The sequence below is a fragment of the Pangasianodon hypophthalmus genome, chromosome 30, assembly GCF_027358585.1.
Source record: "Pangasianodon hypophthalmus isolate fPanHyp1 chromosome 30, fPanHyp1.pri, whole genome shotgun sequence".
NCBI lineage: Eukaryota > Metazoa > Chordata > Actinopteri > Siluriformes > Pangasiidae > Pangasianodon > Pangasianodon hypophthalmus.
In genome coordinates, this window is record NC_069739.1 from 3,913,120 (window position 1) to 3,938,655 (window position 25,536).

The window sequence follows — 25,536 nt, forward strand, 5'->3', positions numbered from 1 at the left end:
CACTTTGGGATGTTGTTGTGGAAAATAATCTCTAAACTTGGTAAAAGGTGGTAACTCTAACTCCGCTTCATCGCACCACCTCGTCGTTGATTATTTTCCTACAACGGCAAGACGTGGAGTGTTTTATTCACTAATGTCACTAATGTCACTAATGTAGGAATACCAGCACAGCATTATGATAGCAATATTAATGAATGCTTCGATTATACTGTAACATTTTGAAAAATATATTTGATAAGAGGATTGTTCGTAGCCTTCTTTGATCACAGAAATGTTTTATATGATTTCATTATTGTTACCAGTTTAACAGAATTGATGTACTGGTATATCTTCACACTCTTCATTACTGTGAAAGTGAAAGCGCTCTTCAATCCATTGTGTATTCTGAAGGCATAGTATACTGTATCTGTTAGCAGTGTGTTATCTTGGTCATTATTGATGATCAGTAAAGCAGTGTGTGTTTACTGTGTGTGCAGGAAGGACGAGAAGGAGTACGCTCTCAAACAGATCGAAGGCACCGGGATCTCCATGTCCGCTTGCCGAGAGATCGCGGTGAGTCGAGCAGCTCAGCTTAAACATCTCAAACATCTAACCAGGAAAAAAATTCTTCCAAGAAGCGCTGAAAGGTCCTCACTCATGTTTCTGTACTAAGAAGAACCTCCCTGATCATTCAGTCTTTATAACTGTTGCGTGGTCTATCGTATGCTCTGATGTTGCTCCTCTGTCATACTGATGTGTTTTCTTGACTGAAATAATGATTTGCAAAAAAAAGTGATGTGGTCTGTGTTATTTCGTCTGCTGAGTCAAGCAGAAAATCTGCGTAGATGTCACTAAGAGCTCATCACACATGTGGCCCTCGGTGAGACAGATTTAAATGCCGGTGGAAGCTCGTCTCCCCGACAGACGCTCCTGAGATCTGTCCGTTCCTCCTAAAGTAAAGTACAGTGTTTATTAAACCGAATAAATTCCGTATTCAAGTCGGATTATGGTTTTAGACACGAGATCTGATTCAATAGTGGACTATTTTAGAGACAGGGTGATGATGAAACTCTAACGCTCTCTTTTTTGTGATTTGTCATTATTTTATTACAGTGTTATTGATCATTGCAATGCTTTGTGGTCAGTAATCCCTTAAACCATATAATACGTCGACGGTATGTCGATTTTCTTCTATATCGAGCAATAAATTACTACATGTGGAGGTTATGTGAAAAAAAAAAAGCTCACAAGTGCCTATACTTATTTATCAGTAAAACCCAGATTTTTATTAATATGCAAATTGGACACCCTACATGCCCCTCCCCCTTCTCCTACCAGCCCCTTTTGCATATTTTATTCTGATTGGCTCTTATATATTATGATGCAATAACCCTTGCCCATCACATGTTTAATACTATTTCATCTTTTCCAATTTGATTTTGACAATTTTCCCACCTTTACCAGTTTTATGCAGTTAAATCAATTCCCCTGAAGGATTTAGTCATGAAAAACATATTTTATAACGTTCTGGGATGACGTAATATCTTTGACGTATTCTAATGAACAGTTGCCTTTGATTATATATTTATCCGTACACAGGTCTGTTTTCGTGTCCGCTTTACAACATTTCAGAAAGTAAATGACAATTAGAGGACTTTGTCTCTCTCTAAAAGCCTGGCGCATGCAGCTAAACCCGACTCTCATGACGTCCGTCGCTTTGTTATTACCTAGTTGGCCGTGGTGTGTAAACATGGTTATTGTTCTTGTTGCTATTGAATCTGTTCCACTTAGCGACAATGCATCTGTGGCCCTCGGGCTACCTATAAGCAGCTTATAGGTTACTTCAGATGTTCCTGAACACCTAGTTCTTCCTAAATAGAGCTGTGTGATGAGAATGATGCACCTGGGCTGCTCCGCATCGGCTCCCGTTTCCTGGCCACCGTCAAAACACGAATGACCTTCGCTTGACTCATCTAAATGACTTTAATCCTTCCAGACAACTGTGATTTAGTTTGTAGAGCCATAACAGGTCTATTGAACACGGTTGCTTATCGAAGCAGAGTGAACGGAGTGCTTCAGTGATCATGCGAGGTTTTGATAAATATCGCAATTTCATTGGCTCGAGTGATACTGATATATGTTTCAGAAGGATGAAATCTGGGTTTTCCCGCTTCCTGTCAGTTATGTTATAGACACACCCTTGTTTTTACTGCCCAGAAATGGTGGAATCCAGCAATAAACTGGCAATAAACAGGAAATAAATATAATAATAATATTGTGGGGAAAACTGGAGAAGTTTGACATAAAAATAGGCCTGTTTAGCAGAATATGGTAGATTTTTTTTCCTGGGACAGGATATTGGAAGTTCCATCCAATACAAACAAATCAGTAACATTGGTGTGCCACTGTTTCACACGTTTTTGCTAACGTTGTCATAACTGGCCAAGTAGAATGAGAAAGTTAGCTAGCTACCAAACTTGCGTAAATGAACTCCTCCAGCCAACATAGAGCCCTTTGTGTGTAAAGGCTTACTTTGTTACAACTAGAGCCTAAATTCTACGCAGTGTAACTTTTATTGTTTTCCTGAAGGACACTTCAGCATGCATGATGGAACTAAAGGTTGTGGATCAGGACAGAGAACAAAAAAGTTGCAGGAATCAACGTTTTTTTAACTTCTATGTAAATGATCAATGTTGAAGCTTGTAGGACAAAGGAAGGCCACGGTTATTAACGCATTTTTGGATGGGTTGCTTGCACAGCATGACCAATACATGTTTATTGATTCATCTTCAGGAACTGCTTTATCCTTGGTTGCTGTGGTATAAATTACTAATTTGTTTATATTTTGGGAAATAGAACCAACTAAGTTCATTAGAAAATAACTTGGGCAGGAATAAACAAGAATAAATAACTCCAGGAGTTTACAGGATTAGTCAAACTTTCCATTAGAGTGACCAGGATTGGTCAAACTTTCTGTTAAAGTGAGTGGGATTGGTCAAACTTTCCGTTAAAGTGAGCAGGATTGGTCAAACTCTCTGTTAGAGTGACTGGGATTGGTCAAACCGTTCCATTAGAGTGACTGGGATTGGTCAAACTTTTCATTAGAGTGACTGGGATTGGTCAAACTCTCTGTTAGAGTGACTGGGATTGGTCAAACCTTTCATTAGAGTGACTGGGATTGGTCAGACTTTTCATTAGAGTGACTGGGATTGGTCAGACTTTTCATTAGAGTGACTGGGATTGGTCAAACCTTTCATTAGAGTGACTGGGATTGGTCAAACCTTTCATTAGAGTGACTGGGATTGGTCAAACTTTCATTAGAGTGACTGGGATTGGTCAAACTTTTCATTAGAGTGACTGGGATTGGTCAAACTTTCTGTTAAAGTGAGTGGGATTGGTCAAACTTTCCGTTAAAGTGAGTGGGATTGGTCAAATCTTCCGTTAAAGTGAGCAGGATTGGTCAAACTCTCTGTTAGAGTGACTGGGATTGGTCAAACCGTTCCATTAGAGTGACTGGGATTGGTCAAACCGTTCCATTAGAGTGACTGGGATTGGTCAAACTTTTCATTAGAGTGACTGGGATTGGTCAAACTCTCTGTTAGAGTGACTGGGATTGGTCAAACCTTTCATTAGAGTGACTGGGATTGGTCAGACTTTTCATTAGAGTGACTGGGATTGGTCAGACTTTTCATTAGAGTGACTGGGATTGGTCAAACCTTTCATTAGAGTGACTGGGATTGGTCAAACCTTTCATTAGAGTGACTGGGATTGGTCAAACTTTCATTAGAGTGACTGGGATTGGTCAAACTTTTCATTAGAGTGACTGGGATTGGTCAAACTTTTCATTAGAGTGACTGGGATTGGTCAGACTTTTCATTAGAGTGACTGGGATTGGTCAAACTCTCTGTTAGAGTGACTGGGATTGGTCAAACCGTTCCATTAGAGTGACTGGGATTGGTCAAACTCTCTGTTAGAGTGACTGGGATTGGTCAAACCGTTCCATTAGAGTGACTGGGATTGGTCAAACCTTTTATTAGAGTGACTGGGATTGGTCAAACCTTTTATTAGAGTGACTGGGATTGGTCAAACCTTTCATTAGCGTGACTGGGATTGGTCAAACCGTTCCATTAGAGTGACTGGGATTGGTCAAACCTTTCATTAGCGTGACTGGGATTGGTCAAACCGTTCCATTAGAGTGAGTGGGATTGGTCAAACTTTTCATTAGCGTGACTGGGATTGGTCAAACTTTTCATTAGAGTGACTGGGATTGGTCAAACCGTTCCATTAGAGTGAGTGGGATTGGTCAAACCGTTCCATTAGAGTGAGTGGGATTGGTCAAACTTTTCATTAGCGTGACTGGGATTGGTCAAACTTTTCATTCGAGTGACTGGAATTGGTCAAACTTTCTGTAGGAGTGAGCGCGTGTCGTTGAACTTTCTGCAGGAGCAGGCAGGATTGGTCAAACGTTTTTTTAAAGGTAGCGTAGGTGTGCGTTACTAAATTTCATTGGCTTTGTATGTGTACTTTGAACAATGACAATAAAGGTGAATCTAATCTAATCTAATCTACTGATGATACCCACAATATTCTTGGAATAGTGTGTTGTGACAGTTTGTCTTAGTATTGATATTATACCATCTGAACAATACAGGCTGAAATTTGCACATCACATTGACTCGCATTGATCACCGAGCAGGTGTACATTTACATCAAATACTTACTTGGTCGTCAGTAGTGATGAGTGAACATTTGCTGAAAATAAAATGGGTATTGTGATTAGAAAAGCCCACAGTCCTCATCTATCCTCATTTCAGGAAGTAGATAACAATGGGAGCTTTCTCTTCTCTGTCTGTCTCTGAGGAGAAAGCTAAACCCAGCTCTGATGAGGCCCTTCTCTCTATCATTACTTAGTTAGCATAGGTGTGTAAACACGGTTATTGTTCTTGTTGCTGCTGAGTCTGTTCCCATTAGTGACAATGCACCGGAGGCCCTTGGGCTCACTATAAGCAGTTCGACGTTCCTTATGGATTACTTTGGATTGCCAGCAACACCTCGTTCTTCCTAATTAGAGCTGTGTGATGAGAGCAGCGCACCTGGGCCGTATGGCATCGGCTCCCGTTTCCTGGCCACCGTCAAAACACGAATGACCTTCGCTTGACTCGTCAAAACATGAATCGCGTTTAGTTTGTGGAGCCAAAACAGATCTTTGTGCACGTAGTCAGTCAGAGCGGTGTATATTCATCAGAGAAGGGTAATGGCCAACTGATATCTGTTTTTGATACTGATATGTAAGGAATAAAACACTACGGTGCTGTTATGGGAAAATAATTAACGACAGTGAGTTGCTGGTGGTGAAGTTGAGTTAGCACTGTTATCACCCTGACGTTGATTGCTTTCCTATAAAAACATGTCCTGAAGTGTTGTATTTCTCTTTTACCACAGCAGCAGCTACAAGCAGTCATTTCCATCTTCTTTCTCTCCCTTCAGGTTAATAAGACAAAAAGAATGCCGTCTGTATGACTTTGATTACTTGTTATCAAAACCCAAGAAGCAAATTTCAATCATTAATATGTCACTGTGTGTGTGAGGGAGCAGTGTGAAGTTTCTACAAAACTAATGGTTTAGAGTGAACTTTTAGGACACACGCAATGCACACTCGTATGAAAATCTTATTCAAACTTATTCAAATCACTTTTCTTTCTGCATGTTCCCTCTCTAATGTTTCACGCTGCTACCGCTGTGTGTGTGTGTGTGTCTAAGATGCAGCAAGAAGCTGTTACACTGCTATAAAGCACACATTTATTACTGACATTTCATCAATGATTACAACGATCTAATAAAAGATCTGTTAGGATCAGATCTCAGTGTATAAAATCTGGTAGGCAATTAAGATTGAATCAGTACAGGCCTAGGAGGCGTGGCCTGTGTGTCTGTCAGTCCCAGGGAAGGAGGCGTGGCCTGTGTGTCTGTCAGTCCCAGTGAAGGAGGCGTGGCCTATGTGTCAGTCCCAGTGAAGGAGGCGTGGCCTATGTGTCAGTCCCAGTGAAGGAGGCGTGGCCTGCGTGTCTGTCAGTTCCAGTGAAGGAGGCGTGGCCTGTGTGTCTGTCAGTCCCAGTGAAGGAGGCGTGGCCTGTGTGTCTGTCAGTTCCAGTGAAGGAGGCGTGGCCTGTGTGTCTGTCAGTCCCAGTGAAGGAGGCGTGGCCTATGTGTCAGTCCCAGTGAAGGAGGCGTGGCCTGTGTGTCTGTCAGTCCCAGTGAAGGAGGCGTGGCCTATGTGTCTGTCAGTTCCAGGGAAGGAGGCGTGGCCTGTGTGTCTGTCAGTCCCAGTGAAGGAGGCGTGGCCTATGTGTCTGTCAGTCCCAGGGAAGGAGGCGTGGCCTATGTGTCTGTCAGTTCCAGTGAAGGAGGCGTGGCCTATGTGTCTGTCAGTCCCAGTGAAGGAGGCGTGGCCTGTGTGTCTGTCAGTCCCAGGGAAGGAGGCGTGGCCTATGTGTCTGTCAGTCCCAGTGAAGGAGGCGTGGCCTGTGTGTCTGTCAGTCCCAGTGAAGGAGGCGTGGCCTATGTGCCTCATGTGGTTTATCCTGAACTTTGGATGGTGGAACTTCATCAAGAATGTTGGAAAAGATGCCAAGAGAAAGCCAGAAATGTGCAGATCTTCACGAACACTACTCAAAATATCAGATATTTAATTTGCTTAACACTTTTTTCATCACTGCACAATTCTACATATGATATATACCTTTATGCTTTTACCTTTATTCTATAACATGATTGGCTATTTATTTAGTATTTTATATAGTAAAGCTCATTCGGAATTATAAAACATAGATTAAATTGTAAAACACTATAAACAGCATTTTTCTAATGTGCGAAACAAACACACTTATTACTGCAGATTGTAAACCTTTAATTAAAAAACATGAGCACAACATTTGTAAGTGTTCTTTCTTCCTCTTAAATCTATAATACTCATGTAGCACCCTCTGCGCATTTCAGGAAAATTACAAGGCGCTTATGATGAATAGTGACACTGGTGTTACATCATGTTTATAAGTCATGAAGGAATTCATTACAGTGTGTTACTGCAACTTTACGAGGTGTAATTAGAGCTAACTCGCTGAAAACACATAAAAAGCGTACCGTGCGTATCATCAGCGAAGAATTTTTTACCAGTCGTCATGACTTAGAAAGCAGAGCCTAGAAAGCGTTGCTATTGAGTGTCGTTATTACGTGATTAATAAAAAATAAAAGCTACTGACGTGAGATAAAGGTGAGCTTTTTTACTTTGACAGTTAACAGCTGCAGAGGGTGAGAAAGAGGAGGAAAGGCTATGAAGTAAAGACAAGCGATTGACTAGAACAATAAGCCCTTTTACTTCTGTTCAAACTGCTGCACGTGTGTGTGTGTGTGTGTGTGTGTGTGTGTGTTGCCATGTGGTGGCTCAAAACCAAACCATTCCTCAACCTCGTGATTTCAGCCTTTTAAAAACCCCCTTAAAGATTATAAACCCCCTTATTATATATATATATATTATTTTTTTAACAAAATCTGCTTATCATATATACTGTATGACTGTATGATTCATTTTTAAATTGTGCAGCATTTTGCATAACTAGATGTTGGTACATACATTTGCTTGAAATCTGACATACCGCCTCCTCGAGGTTATTTGGCTTCACTTCGCTTCAATCTGTTACCACGGACACGATACAGTCATTTTGATAGTGTTTTACTATTTAATATAATAACTTGGTAAAATAGTTAAATTTTTGTATAAGCCTAACCTAATGTAACCGGATGTAAATGTGGTTTAAGAGACTAAATTAATGTAATGTGATGTAATGTAATTGTAGTAATTATTACATCACAGATCGGCCGTTTCTGAGTACAGCAGTGGACATTGAGTTTGTGTGGTTTGTTTGTTTTTGGGATTTTTCTTTCACTTTACTTTTTGTTTGGATGGCTTATTTCTTTTTGTGGTTGTTGTTGTTGTTTTTTTTTTTTACTTTATTTTGCTTCACATAGTTTATTTGTGTTTGGGTAAGGGTTTTTTAAATCTGTTTTTTTTTTATCTCGTTTTTTAATTATTATATTAAAGAACTGACAGGATGTAAATGTCAAATGTCAGTTTTTGAACTAACATAACGTTTAAAGAGCACTTTTTTTCACCAACAGTAGCTATAATTCAAGACGACGGTGTAGGATGATGACAGAGAGGATAGCTGTGTGTTTATTGTGCTGTGTGCGGATGTTTGGTCTCTCAGCTGAAGCACATGTAATTTCCCACAAATGTCCTTCTGCTCACACTCACACAGATCAGCTGTGACCTTCTGCAATCAGATAATTACTGATGACCATGTGGCCTTATTACTGAATAATCAAGCAGTCTTCCTCTCTCTCTCTCTCTCTCTCTCTCTCTCTCTCTCTCTTTGTCTCTCTTGTTTTCTCGTATTTTCTTTCTTTCTTTCTTTCTTTCTTTCTTTCTTTCGTCTCTTGTTCAGAAATGCTGCACGTGGCCTTGTGTGTAATGAGCATTAAGGGCAGCTGATTAAGGCTTGACCTCTGACCCCAACACTCACTCCATCCATGTTTAGTTAAATCTGTCAAAAATCCTCCAGTTCGCAGCCAGAATCCTCCTGATCTCTAATTCTCTTTAGTTACTGTACACTCACTGTACTGACCTGCTCACACACTCGCCTTATGTAACGCTCTAACTTAATAAAGGTCTTATTTTTTTTTCCGAGTGTTAAACGTGTGGTGAGGAAATCATACAGTGCAACCGTTTCTCCTACTGTAAACACTTTTTATTTTTACTTATTAAAGAGGAAAAAGCCTTTTTTTATATATATATATTTTTGCTTTATATCCAATAGAAGCTTGTAGAATGGTAAAAGAGAGGAAAATGTATGAGATCAACACAATGTGTGTGTGTGTGTGTGTGTGTGTGTGTTTGCACATTATGCCAAGTTGTGTATGGTTTGGAGAAACAGGATGCACGTGCTCCAGAAAAATCCATCAGCATTGTGTGATTGTTCATTGGTGAAGCTGGCACACAGCACGTACACACACACACACACACACACACACACACATTGGGAGCAGGCCCGCAGTGGATGAAACTGGACTGAACCAGACGTCAGTGGGAGAGAGTGTATGGAGGTCATTCTCTCAGTGTGTGTAAGATGAGCTCAGTAGCTAAGCTCGCCGTGTGCTTTTATGGCCTCATCCCTTCATCAAGGTCACTGAGGTCACTTCATTCTGCTATATATAATGGAGTCAGGAGTAAACACACGCCTCTGTTTAAACACCGAAGCCTACTATTATTATAACGCTAATAACACTAAAGATATAACGCTAATAACACTAAAGATATAACGCTAATAACACTAAAGATATAATGCTAATAACACTAATGATATAACGCTAATAACACTAAAGATATAACGCTAATAACACTAAAGATATAACGCTAATAACACTAAAGATATAACGCTAATAACACTAAAGATATAACGCTAATAACAATAATGATATAACGCTAATAACACTGAACATATAACGCTAATAACACTAAAGATATAACGCTAATAACACTAAAGATATAACACTAATAACACTGAAGATATAACACTAATAACACTAAAGATATAACGCTAATAACACTGAAGATATAACGCTAATAACACTAAAGATATAACACTAATAACACTGAAGATATAACGCTAATAACACTAAAGATATAACGCTAATAACACTAAAGATATAATGCTAATAACACTAAAGATATAACACTAATAACACTGAAGATATAACGCTAATAACACTAAAGATATAACGCTAATAACACTAAAGATATACCGCTAATAACACTAATGATATAACGCTAATAACACTAAAGATATAATGCTAATAACACTAAAGATATAACGCTAATAACACTGAAGATATAACGCTAATAACACTAAAGATATAACGCTAATAACACTAAAGATATAATGCTAATAACACTAATGATATAACGCTAATAACACTAAAGATATAACGCTAATAACAATAATGATATAACGCTAATAACACTAAAGATATAATGCTAATAACACTAATGATATAACGCTAATAACACTAAAGATATAACGCTAATAACAATAATGATATAGCGCTAATAACACTAAAGATATAACGCTAATAACACTAAAGATATAACGCTAATAACACTAAAGATATAACGCTAATAACACTAAAGATATAACGCTAATAACACTGAAGATATAACACTAATAACACTAAAGATATAACACTAATAACACTGAAGATATAACGCTAATAACACTAAAGATATAACACTAATAACACTGAAGATATAACGCTAATAACACTAAAGATATAACGCTAATAACACTGAAGATATAACGCTAATAACACTAAAGATATAACACTAATAACACTGAAGATATAACGCTAATAACACTAAAGATATAACACTAATAACACTGAAGATATAACACTAATAACACTAAAGATATAACGCTAATAACACTAAAGATATAACGCTAATAACACTGAAGATATAACGCTAATAACACTAATGATATAACGCTAATAACACTAATGATATAACGCTAATAACACTAAAGATATAACGCTAATAACACTAAAGATATAACGCTAATAACACTAAAGATATAACGCTAATAACACTAAAGATATAACGCTAATAACACTGAAGATATAACACTAATAACACTAAAGATATAACACTAATAACACTAAAGATATAACGCTAATAACACTAAAGATATAACGCTAATAACACTAAAGATATAACACTAATAACACTAAAGATATAACGCTAATAACACTGAAGATATAACGCTAATAACACTAAAGATATAACACTAATAACACTGAAGATATAACGCTAATAACACTAAAGATATAACACTAATAACACTGAAGATATAACACTAATAACACTAAAGATATAACACTAATAACACTGAAGATATAACGCTAATAACACTAAAGATATAACACTAATAACACTGAAGATATAACGCTAATAACACTAAAGATATAACACTAATAACACTGAAGATATAACACTAATAACACTAAAGATATAACACTAATAACACTAAAGATATAACGCTAATAACACTGAAGATATAACGCTAATAACACTAAAGATATAACACTAATAACACTGAAGATATAACGCTAATAACACTAAAGATATAACACTAATAACACTGAAGATATAACACTAATAACACTGAAGATATAACACTAATAACACTGAAGATATAACGCTAATAACACTAAAGATATAACACTAATAACACTGAAGATATAACACTAATAACACTAAAGATATAACACTAATAACACTGAAGATATAACACTAATAACACTAAAGATATAACACTAATAACACTGAAGATATAACGCTAATAACACTAAAGATATAACACTAATAACACTGAAGATATAACACTAATAACACTAAAGATATAACGCTAATAACACTGAAGATATAACGCTAATAACACTAAAGATATAACACTAATAACACTAAAGATATAACACTAATAACACTGAAGATATAACACTAATAACACTAAAGATATAACACTAATAACACTGAAGATATAACACTAATAACACTAAAGATATAACACTAATAACACTGAAGATATAACGCTAATAACACTAAAGATATAACACTAATAACACTGAAGATATAACACTAATAACACTAAAGATATAACGCTAATAACACTGAAGATATAACGCTAATAACACTAAAGATATAACACTAATAACACTAAAGATATAACACTAATAACACTGAAGATATAACACTAATAACACTGAAGATATAACGCTAATAACACTAAAGATATAACGCTAATAACACTAAAGATATAACACTAATAACACTAAAGATATAACACTAATAACACTGAAGATATAACACTAATAACACTGAAGATATAACACTAATAACACTGAAGATATAACGCTAATAACACTAAAGATATAACACTAATAACACTGAAGATATAACACTAATAACACTAAAGATATAACGCTAATAACACTGAAGATATAACACTAATAACACTAAAGATATAACACTAATAACACTGAAGATATAACGCTAATAACACTAAAGATATAACACTAATAACACTGAAGATATAACACTAATAACACTAAAGATATAACACTAATAACACTGAAGATATAACGCTAATAACACTAATGATATAACACTAATAACACTAAAGATATAACGCTAATAACACTGAAGATATAACGCTAATAACACTAAAGATATAACACTAATAACACTGAAGATATAACGCTAATAACACTGAAGATATAACACTAATAACACTGAAGATATAACACTAATAACACTAAAGATATAACACTAATAACACTAAAGATATAACGCTAATAACACTGAAGATATAACGCTAATAACACTAAAGATATAACACTAATAACACTGAAGATATAACGCTAATAACACTAAAGATATAACACTAATAACACTGAAGATATAACGCTAATAACACTAAAGATATAACACTAATAACACTGAAGATATAACACTAATAACACTAAAGATATAACACTAATAACACTAAAGATATAACGCTAATAACACTGAAGATATAACGCTAATAACACTAAAGATATAACACTAATAACACTGAAGATATAACGCTAATAACACTAAAGATATAACACTAATAACACTAAAGATATAACACTAATAACACTGAAGATATAACGCTAATAACACTGAAGATATAACACTAATAACACTAAAGATATAACACTAATAACACTGAAGATATAACGCTAATAACACTAAAGATATAACACTAATAACACTGAAGATATAACACTAATAACACTAAAGATATAACACTAATAACACTAAAGATATACCGCTAATAACACTAAAGATATAACACTAATAACACTAAAGATATAACACTAATAACACTGAAGATATAACGCTAATAACACTGAAGATATAACGCTAATAACACTAAAGATATAACGCTAATAACACTAAAGATATAACACTAATAACACTAAAGATATAACACTAATAACACTGAAGATATAACACTAATAACACTGAAGATATAACACTAATAACACTGAAGATATAACGCTAATAACACTAAAGATATAACACTAATAACACTGAAGATATAACACTAATAACACTAAAGATATAACGCTAATAACACTGAAGATATAACACTAATAACACTAAAGATATAACACTAATAACACTGAAGATATAACGCTAATAACACTAAAGATATAACACTAATAACACTGAAGATATAACACTAATAACACTAAAGATATAACACTAATAACACTGAAGATATAACGCTAATAACACTAATGATATAACACTAATAACACTAAAGATATAACGCTAATAACACTGAAGATATAACGCTAATAACACTAAAGATATAACACTAATAACACTGAAGATATAACGCTAATAACACTGAAGATATAACACTAATAACACTGAAGATATAACACTAATAACACTAAAGATATAACACTAATAACACTAAAGATATAACGCTAATAACACTGAAGATATAACGCTAATAACACTAAAGATATAACGCTAATAACACTGAAGATATAACGCTAATAACACTAAAGATATAACACTAATAACACTGAAGATATAACGCTAATAACACTAAAGATATAACACTAATAACACTGAAGATATAACACTAATAACACTAAAGATATAACACTAATAACACTAAAGATATAACGCTAATAACACTGAAGATATAACGCTAATAACACTAAAGATATAACACTAATAACACTGAAGATATAACACTAATAACACTGAAGATATAACGCTAATAACACTGAAGATATAACACTAATAACACTAAAGATATAACACTAATAACACTGAAGATATAACACTAATAACACTAAAGATATAACACTAATAACACTAAAGATATAACACTAATAACACTGAAGATATAACGCTAATAACACTGAAGATATAACACTAATAACACTAAAGATATAACACTAATAACACTGAAGATATAACGCTAATAACACTAAAGATATAACACTAATAACACTGAAGATATAACACTAATAACACTAAAGATATAACACTAATAACACTAAAGATATACCGCTAATAACACTAAAGATATAACACTAATAACACTGAAGATATAACGCTAATAACACTAAAGATATAACACTAATAACACTGAAGATATAACACTAATAACACTAAAGATATAACACTAATAACACTAAAGATATAACACTAATAACACTGAAGATATAACGCTAATAACACTAAAGATATAACGCTAATAACACTGAAGATATAACGCTAATAACACTGAAGATATAACACTAATAACACTGAAGATATAACACTAATAACACTGAAGATATAACGCTAATAACACTGAAGATATAACACTAATAACACTAAAGATATAACACTAATAACACTGAAGATATAACGCTAATAACACTAAAGATATAACACTAATAACACTGAAGATATAACACTAATAACACTAAAGATATAACGCTAATAACACTGAAGATATAACGCTAATAACACTAAAGATATAACGCTAATAACACTGAAGATATAACACTAATAACACTGAAGATATAACGCTAATAACACTGAAGATATAACACTAATAACACTAAAGATATAACACTAATAACACTGAAGATATAACGCTAATAACACTAAAGATATAACACTAATAACACTAAAGATATAACACTAATAACACTGAAGATATAACGCTAATAACACTGAAGATATAACACTAATAACACTAAAGATATAACACTAATAACACTGAAGATATAACGCTAATAACACTAAAGATATAACACTAATAACACTGAAGATATAACACTAATAACACTAAAGATATAACACTAATAACACTAAAGATATACCGCTAATAACACTAAAGATATAACACTAATAACACTGAAGATATAACGCTAATAACACTAAAGATATAACGCTAATAACACTGAAGATATAACACTAATAACACTAAAGATATAACACTAATAACACTAAAGATATAACGCTAATAACACTAAAGATATAACGCTAATAACACTGAAGATATAACGCTAATAACACTGAAGATATAACGCTAATAACACTGAAGATATAACGCTAATAACACTAAAGATATAACGCTAATAACACTGAAGATATAACGCTAATAACACTAAAGATATAACGCTAATAACACTAAAGATATAACGCTAATAACACTGAAGATATAACACTAATAACACTGAAGATATAACGCTAATAACACTAAAGATATAACACTAATAACACTGAAGATATAACGCTAATAACACTGAAGATATAACGCTAATAACACTAAAGATATAACGCTAATAACACTAAAGATATAACGCTAATAACACTGAAGATATAACGCTAATAACACTGAAGATATAACGCTAATAACACTAAAGATATAATGCTAATAACACTGAAGATATAACACTAATAACACTAAAGATATAACACTAATAACACTGAAGATATAACGCTAATAACACTAAAGATATAACGCTAATAACACTAAAGATATAACGCTAATAACACTGAAGATATAACACTAATAACACTGAAGATATAACGCTAATAACACTAAAGATATAACACTAATAACACTGAAGATATAACGCTAATAACACTAATGATATAACACTAATAACACTGAAGATATAACGCTAATAACACTGAAGATATAACACTAATAACACTAAAGATATAACACTAATAACACTAAAGATATAACGCTAATAACACTAAAGATATAACGCTAATAACACTAAAGATATAACGCTAATAACACTGAAGATATAACGCTAATAACACTGAAGATATAACGCTAATAACACTAAAGATATAACACTAATAACACTGAAGATATAACGCTAATAACACTAAAGATATAACACTAATAACACTGAAGATATAACGCTAATAACACTAAAGATATAACGCTAATAACACTAAAGATATAACACTAATAACACTGAAGATATAACGCTAATAACACTAAAGATATAACGCTAATAACACTGAAGATATAACACTAATAACACTGAAGATATAACACTAATAACACTGAAGATATAACGCTAATAACACTAAAGATATAACGCTAATAACACTAAAGATATAACACTAATAACACTGAAGATATAACGCTAATAACACTAAAGATATAACGCTAATAACACTAAAGATATAACACTAATAACACTGAAGATATAACGCTAATAACACTAAAGATATAACGCTAATAACACTAAAGATATAACGCTAGTGATTCTAATAACACTAATGATATAACACTAATAATAATGATATATCGCTAACGATACTAATGATACTAATGATATAACACTACTCTGAGTTTGTGTCTTTCTTTCTTTCACTTTTTTTTCTTTTTTCCTCTGTTTTTCATTCATTCATGTCAGTCATGTGACATACATTGAGCTTAAATGTCTTTCTTTCTTTCTTTCTTTCTTTCTTTCGCTGTTTCGCCCTTTCTGCTCTTTAAAGCTCTTATTTCCGTGTAGGTTGTGTTTTATTGTTTGTTGTGCTTGTTGTGTGCACTTTAGTTTTCTTCTTATCCTCTTTTCATTCATTTGCACCATCAGTTTTTCAGTATTAATCGCCAGCACTGTAGAATTAGTTCAGTTTCCGTATCGAGACGCTCGTGTGTTGTATAAATATCGATATATAATATGTTTTATAACCATGAATAATTGTTTATAGAGGACATTCTCGTTATGACCTTCGTCGCTTTGTAATCATTCGTTCGTCACGTTGCTGTTTTTTTTCCTTACCTAATCTCCTCAGACGGCGAGTGGAGCAGGTGCGTCAGTGCCGCGTCGGGTTGGTTGGGTTACTGTTTTTGTGCCGCTCGTGGATTAATTCTTCAGGAACGGAACTGAAATCTGGCTGTTGTCTTTATTCTTTAAATGTTTCAGGATTTGTTTAATCCTCACTTCTACATGAAGTACATAATCAACCGTGTATAAGCAGTTCCTGTATCAGGATTAGGAATTTCTCTTCAAGTCTATTAAATAGTCAGGTGACGAGCAGTGTGGAGAAAAACTATTTTTTTTTTTTTTTTTTTTTTTTTCTCCATGTTAATGATGCCCTTTAGGAATAATCATAGTGTCGCTAAGCTTTAAATATAGAGCTCTAAGCTTTAAACAGTAGTGACATATTGACTAGTTGAATGTATAGATAAAATAGTCAAATATTTCCAATTAGTAACTAGTAATTTCCTAATTAGTAGTTTCCTATTACTAATTTTTTAACTCTTTAACTTCAGTGAGAGCATCAAAGTTGTTGAGTCCAAATTCCTAAAACATAATTCCTAAACAATTCCTAAAACATTGTTTTCTGCGGTCCACATATACACATTTCCTTACACAACGTCGCTATTTATTGCTGGAAAATTCACAATTTTCTGTTTCTGTTGATTACTGTCATGTTTATCGGCCATTTTGTCCAAATGCCATGATTTCGCATAAGAGTTTTTTTTTTTTTTTTAACTTTTTTAACACACACATAATTCTCAAGACAGACTTTGAAATTGTCTTTAGTATCTTAATCACTTTAGGCTTTAAGTTACATTTTTATCAATAGAACAATACAAAATTGGCATGAACACAAATACTATTTTAAAAAATTATATAATAATAATTTTAGTAAGCCATTATGTTTTATTAAGTTTGTAGAAAAATCTGCATGGATTTATTTACCTAACTCCTCATTTGCCTATTTTAATAAAGTTTTAAAATTAGTTATTTGGAAAACTACAACTTCACCAGGTTAAATCTCATTCCAAAATAATTTCATATGTATACAGATATTTATATTGCAATGTCTAAATTATTTAATAAATAATGATAGGAAAAAAAAAAGATTTTAATTTTATATGTTGTTGGTCAGTGTTAGAAACGTGCTTATGATAGCTGCGATATCTAAAAAAAAAAAAATGTAATGCAACTTATTGCATATTGCATTTTTGCATATTCTACCTAAGCATGACTCATCTGTATATAAAGCTTTGCCTTGATATGAATTAGAGGAATGGTTTAGCTAAAAAAAATTAAATGATGTTCTCAGTAACTCAAATGTAGCTGATGGTTGGTGTGTCACTCTCTGTCGCGCAAAATACACTATACAATATGGATAAAAGTTTGTATAACACTGGTCATCACACTCATATGTACTTGTTGAACATCTCATTCCAGATTTATTCTCCCTTTACTGTTATAATAAGCTCCACTCTTCTGGGAAGCTTTCCACTAGATGTTGGAGCGTGGCTGTGGGGATTTGTGTTCATTCAGCTACAAGAGCATTAGTGAGGTCAGGCGCTGATGTTGGTGAGGAGGTCTGGGGTTCAGTCGGTGCTCCAGTTCATCCCAAAGGTGTTCAGTGGGGTTGAGGTCAGGGCTCTGTGCAGGACACTCGAGTTCTTCCACTCCAACCTTCACACACCATGTCTTCATGGAGCTCGCTTTGTGCACAGGGGCATTGTCATGCTGGAACAGGTTTCAGCCTCTTAGTTCCAGTGAAGGGAAATTGTAAAGCTACAGCACACAGAGACTTTCTGTACAAACGTGTGCTTCTAACTTTGTGGTAACATTTTGAGGAAGACAAACATATGAGTGTGATGGTCAGGTGTCCACATACCTTTGGCCATTTAGTGTATAAATCGTCTTATATACGATTTGAAGTTGCATTTTGAAATTGATGATTGTGTAAAATATCATTTATGAGTTGAAAGTAATAACTTTATTATCGTTATCACCTCCAGAGAATAAATGTGATTCTTGTTGTCCAAGATGGCCGCCTCGTTACAGTGTTACAGCTACAGGGTTTATGGATGATAAAAATCTATATGGTGTCCTAATCGACATCAGCTAGTCTCTGTGTGTGTGTGTGTGTGTGTGTGTGTGTGTGTGTGTGTGAAGATCTGGATGTGCTTTGAGGAAAATATTTATAGAAAAAGATTTTGGGTGAAATAGACTTCTTTTAGAAATTACATTAGCCTCATAGATCCGGCACAAATCGAAAGAAGAAAACTTCACACACACACAAAAAAAACTCAGTGAATACTGTCTTGACAGAATTGTTTCTATTTTTATTTTTTTTTTGCTACACCATCCCTGAAAGATGAGCTGTATAAATGGAAAAGTCCTTCCTTAATTAAAAAGTTCTCATGAGGCATTTTCAGTCAGGTGAGGAGCAGCAGAAACAATGTTTTGTTTTGTTTTTTCCTCCTCAGATGGCACAAGAAGGTTTCTTCTTTACAGTACAGCAGATAATCTCACCACCTCTTCAGTCTGGTTCACATCAACGCTAATAGGATCTGTGTGTGTGTGTGTGTGTGTGTGTGTGTGTGTGTGTGTTCTTAGAAAGGGTCAGAGGGTTTAATCATGCTGAGTGTCACAATAGAGAGAGGAGAGTGTTTTAGTGCATTGTATATATATGTGTGTGTGTGTGTGTGTGTGTGTGTGTGGGTGTGTGTGTCTGCAGGCAAGTGAAAGTTTGATCAGGCTTTATCTCTAACCCACGCCGTTTGGTTGTGTTTGTAAAGCGGAGACCTGAAACCCTGTGTTTCCATAGCGAGAGGCGAATGTGTGCGTGCGTGATTGAAGCTTCTGTATTAGAGCATGCAGACCCATAATCTTCAGCTTAATGCGTGTGTGTGTGTTTGTGTGTGTGTGTGTGTGTGTGTGTGTGTGTGTGTGAAAGAGAGAGATCAACAATGCTTTTTCGACCATGGAGACGTCTGGTTGAGTCCAGTCACGTCCGCTGTGTTCCAGTCAGTCTCATTCTTCATTCTTTCTTGTCAAGATTTTTTTTTTTCCCTCCTGGATTTAAAAAAAGTTACACAATGCACAAATTGTTCAAAACAAAATTCAAGCCTCGCTTTGGCCAGATGACCATGAATCAGAAATGTCAGTCAGGAATGTCCTTATTGTTTGCATTGTGTGTGTTTATATGTGGTAATTTTGATTCATCTCACTCATACTGTACACTGAGGTCCTGTTTGCTCAAATAACTGCCCATATTTTTCACAAATAGTGTTACACAAATAGACCTAATTGTCACCTTAATGCTTAAACATCAGACATGTGAGGAACTCGAGACTGCATTCGATTGAGCCAAATTCCGTTGTCATTATTTTTGTTTCCTCGGATGTTTCTTTTTTCTTTGTCGACCCCAGCTGATGAAATGTCCTGAAAGCAACAAAAACTTGCAGCACAAATCGGTATCATGGTCACACTGTGATACAACATGTACCTTAAGATACAGGATGTGCCTAGAAAGGCTACTGTTTTGTATTGAGCTTTGTACAGTAATCAGGAGAACAAACAGTAATATACATCAGGCAAACCTTAACTGTTATAACAGCTCAATAAACACTAACCTTAACTGTTATAACAGCTCAATAAACACAATCCTCATCTGTTATAACAGCTCAATAAACACAATCCTTATCTGTTATAACAGCTCAATAAACACAATCCTTATCTGTTATAACAGCTCAATAAACACAACCTTAATCGTTATAACAGCTCAATAAACACAGTCCTTATCTGTTATAACAGCTCAGTAAACACTAACCTTAACTGTTATAACAGCTCAATAAACACAATCCTTATCTGTTATAACAGCTCAATAAACACAATCCTTATCTGTTATAACATCTCAATAAACACAATCCTTAACTGCTATAACAGCTCGATAAACACAAACCTTAATCGTTGTAACAGCTCAATAAACACAAACCTTACCTGCTATAACATCTCAATAAACACAATCCTCATCTGTTATAACAGCTCAATAAACACAACCTTAACCGTTATAACATCTCAATAAACACAATCCTTATCTGTTATAACAGCTCAATAAACACAATCCTTATCTGTTATAACAGCTCAGTAAACACTAACCTTAACTGTTATAACAGCTCAATAAACACAATCCTTATCTGTTATAACAGCTCAATAAACACAATCCTTATCTGTTATAACAGCTCAATAAACACAACCTTAATCGTTATAACAGCTCAATAAACACAGTCCTTATCTGTTATAACAGCTCAGTAAACACTAACCTTAACTGTTATAACAGCTCAATAAACACAATCCTTATCTGTTATAACAGCTCAATAAACACAATCCTTATCTGTTATAACATCTCAATAAACACAATCCTTAACTGCTATAACAGCTCGATAAACACAAACCTTAATCGTTGTAACAGCTCAATAAACACAAACCTTACCTGCTATAACATCTCAATAAACACAATCCTCATCTGTTATAACAGCTCAATAAACACAATCCTTATCTGTTATAACAGCTCAGTAAACACTAACCTTAACTGTTATAACAGCTCAATAAACACAATCCTTATCTGTTATAACAGCTCAGTAAACACAATCCTTAAACGTTATAACAGCTCAATAAACACAATCCTTATCTGTTATAACAGCTCAGTAAACACAATCCTTAAACGTTATAACAGCTCGATAAAAACAAACTTTACCTGTTCTAACAGCTCGATAAAACCAAACCTTAAGTGTTATAACAGCTTAATAAACACAATCCTCACCTGTTATAACAGCTCAATAAGCACAACTTTAAACATTATAACAGCTCAGTAAACGCAAGCTACTTAACTGTTATAACAGCTCATTAAACACAAACCTTTTACCATTATTTACCTTGTCCTCAAGCCTCTGTCATATCACTTGGGCAGTTTTGGATCGGTTGTAATGTAACAATGCAAAGTATGTTCATCTTGGAAGAAAATCTACAACTAGCAAGAAAGACTGAATCTGCTTCTGCCTGAATAAATCATACAACGCTTTAACACTGTAGTCCCTTTGAATATAATTAATCACCCAGAACACTAAATGCAACGTTTTACCACATTAAAGAAGTAAAAAGGAAACAGATGTTTTTCTGTTGTTGTTGTTGTTGTTCCTGTGGCTGTGAGAACCAAGAACAGCCCAGTGCTTAATGTTTGTGGATGAGACCGTTTAAAGCATTCTGACTCTGTGTGTGTGTGTGTGTGTGTGTGTGTGTGTGCAGATTCTGGGCTGAGTCATACCCTTTGCATGATAAATTACCTCTGGGATGGCGGCCATCTTATGTTCCATGTTATCGCTCTCTGCAGATTAAGGGCTAGCATTAAAGAACCTTACAGCCAGATATTAACCAAACCAACTGCTCTGTGTGTGTGTGTGTGTGTGTGTGTGTGTGTTCATATACAGTAGTACTGAAGGTGAAAATCCTGTTGCATTCTTAAGCAATGAAGGCAACATCATAGTTTTATCAGAAACTTTACTGTAGAGATGTAACACACTGAAACTATCTGTTTCTATATTTGTGTAGAGGTCTAAATATCGGAAGTGGGCGTGGCCTAAACCCTGTAGATGATTCTATTTCAGACCAACGAAAAAAATTTTTTTTAATAAATAACATGCGTGTGTTAATTGGTCTACATCACGTGATATGAGTGGTTGAGCCAAAAAGTTGAACAAAAAACAAAACAAAACTCTTATGTTGGACTAAAAGTGGAGCATGTGGATTTTTTTTTGCTTTGAATATGTAAATATTTTGAATATTTGAATAGAATAAGAACAGTCAATTATTATGAAATTATCATTATGAAAGCCCTTGAAAGTGTGTGTGTGTGTGTGTGCGCACGCGTGTGTGTGTGTGTGTGTGTAGGTGGTTTTTAAGCCAGTTAGTATAAAATGCACAGCTGAGTGTATTAGGTGACCTGAGGTCAGTGTTTGCGCTGTAATCCCCGGACATGCTGAATAATGTAGCGTGATCAGATCAGTTTCACACTGACCTGCACAAACACCACCGTGTGTGTGTGTGTGTGTGTGTGTGTGTGTGTGAGTGTGTGTGTACAGTATAATGTAACCTACACAGGCCGTGCTGCTGTATTGTTGCGAGGAGATGAACTGCAAAATATTATAGATAGGAAACGACCTCCTAGTGAGAGAAATAACAAAAGCACACGCTACTGATAAGGTTTTATTTTTTTATTTTTTGAGTTCATGACTCTAAATGTAACAGGTTTTAATATCACTGGTACTAAATAACTGATTTAACGTCTTAACTTTCAAAAGCCTTGCTTTATATGTACACTCAATATACTCATACTGTATCTATCTATCTATCTATCTATGTAGTCAGGTCCATAAGTATTTGGACAGTGAAACAATTTTGGTCATTTTGGAGCACAATGGATTTGAAATGAAGCCATCAAGATGTGACCGAAGTGTAGACTTTCAGCTTTAATTCAAGTGGTTTAACAAAAATAGTGCATTAACCGGCCATTTTTTTTGCAGGGTACCTCCATTTTCAAAGGCTCCAAAGTAATTGGACAAACTAACAATCATAAATATTAGGATTATTTTTAATACTTGGAATCAGTGACTGCCTGAAGTCTGGAACCCATGGACATCACCAAATGCTGAGTTTCCTTCATAGAGATGCTTCACCAGGCCTTTACTCCAGCCTTCAGTCTAAACTTCAATCACAGCTCGATTGCTTCATTTCAAATCTATTGATAATAATAATAATAATCAAAGTTGCCATTAGATAAAAAATTAATTAAGATAAAATAGTAAAAACAAATACGGTAAAACAGGGAATTGTAGCTCAGTATATTTTTAATACAAATATTTAATAATTTATAAATAATTTCTCATAACATAAAATTACACAACGTATAACAAAACTAGAATGAACTAGAGTTTCACTCACTAAAAGTTATTTCTCTCTCTCTGTGTGTGTGTGTGTGTGTGTGTGTGTGCGCTACAGTTGCTGAGGGAGCTGAAGCACCCAAATGTCATCGCACTACAGAAAGTGTTTTTGTCACACAGCGATCGGAAAGTGTGGCTCCTTTTCGACTACGCAGAGCATGATCTGTGGGTACGTACACACACACACACACACACACACACACACACACACACACACCCCTAAACACATCCATGACCAGTCAAAAGTTTGTACACCCCTGCTCACAGTAGGTCTCCATTTTTTCTCCATTTTTTGTTTTCTACTCTTTTAGATCAATAATGAAGATGATTAACCCTGTGAAATAAGATATATAGAATGTTACAGCGTCTAAGAAAAGTATTTTAATTATATATTTTTTTTACTGATGAAGATTTACACACTCTCTCTGCATCTTTTCACCTCAACTTCATGACAGAGGTTTAATCAGGAGGTTCACAAACAGGCTGAGCTTCTCACCGTGTCTCCTGAGTTATAAATGAAAATGACATAATTGTGGAAACAATTTAATTTTAAAGCAAAAACGTATTTTTGGAGTAAAAACTACTTACTACTGATAGCTGTCTATATTTTACTGCATTTTGAGTGTGTATACTGATATGCATCTATCTTTTGTCATTCTACCCCTCTCTCTCTCTCTCTCTCTCTCTCTCTCACACACACACACACACACACACACACACAGCACATCATAAAGTTCCACCGGGCGTCGAAGGCCAATAAGAAGCCGATGCAGCTGCCAAGAGGAATGGTGAAGTCTCTGCTCTACCAGATCCTAGACGGCATCCACTACCTCCATGCCAATTGGGTCCTACACCGAGACCTGGTCAGTACACACACACACACACGCGCACACACACACATATGCGCACACACACACACACACACACACACACACACACTCTCTCTCTTAATTCTAACCATAGCCTTAACCTCAATAATAGTTTTCTAAATAAAAATAGCAGTTTTTTTAAAACAGCAGTTTTGCTCATGGGGTTCGGCCAGATGTCTACACAATGAACACACGTGCACACACACACACACATGCACACACACACACACACACACACACACACACACACACACACACACACACACAAAATGGCTAAATGTAATGTGTTTTATTTTTTTTTAGATAATATATTCATTTTCAAATCAGATTCAGAATTAAACATTTGTGTCCTAAAAAGTGATTTTTTTCTGTACGTGAAAATTTAATACAATAAAAATAGTTGAAATATGCAAGTTTTTTTTTTTTTTTTTTTGAGATAAAGTTTCAAGTAGAACGCTTTTAGATAAAATCCTAAACTATGAAGAGAACTCTGTTTTTTTATACTCTCAAAGAACTCTGTTTTCTGAGATTTTAGGGTTTACAGTGGCATGGGATTTATGTTAGACACTTTGTGCTTGTGTGTGTGTCTCTCTCTCTCTCTGTCTGTCTCCCTCTCTGTCTCCCTCTTAATTTCCATATGTCTCTCTCTCTCTCTCTCTCTCTCTGTCTCCCTCTTAATTTCCATATGTCTCTCTCTCTCTCTCTCTCTCTCTCTCTGTCTCCCTCTTAATTTCCATATGTCTCTCTCT

The 25,536-nt window shown here is 34.9% G+C and overlaps 1 protein-coding gene across 1 annotated transcript in view; it reads left to right on the forward strand.

The window, feature by feature from the left end:
* cdk19 (cyclin-dependent kinase 19) overlaps nt 1-25,536 on the forward strand; it is a 67,845-nt gene that overhangs the window by 9,983 nt on the left and 32,326 nt on the right. Inside the window, exons 2-4 of the mRNA XM_053231798.1 lie at nt 477-552; nt 23,977-24,087; nt 24,641-24,781. Coding sequence (XP_053087773.1) covers nt 477-552; nt 23,977-24,087; nt 24,641-24,781 — 328 coding nt within the window. The remainder of the gene's footprint in view (nt 1-476; nt 553-23,976; nt 24,088-24,640; nt 24,782-25,536) is intronic.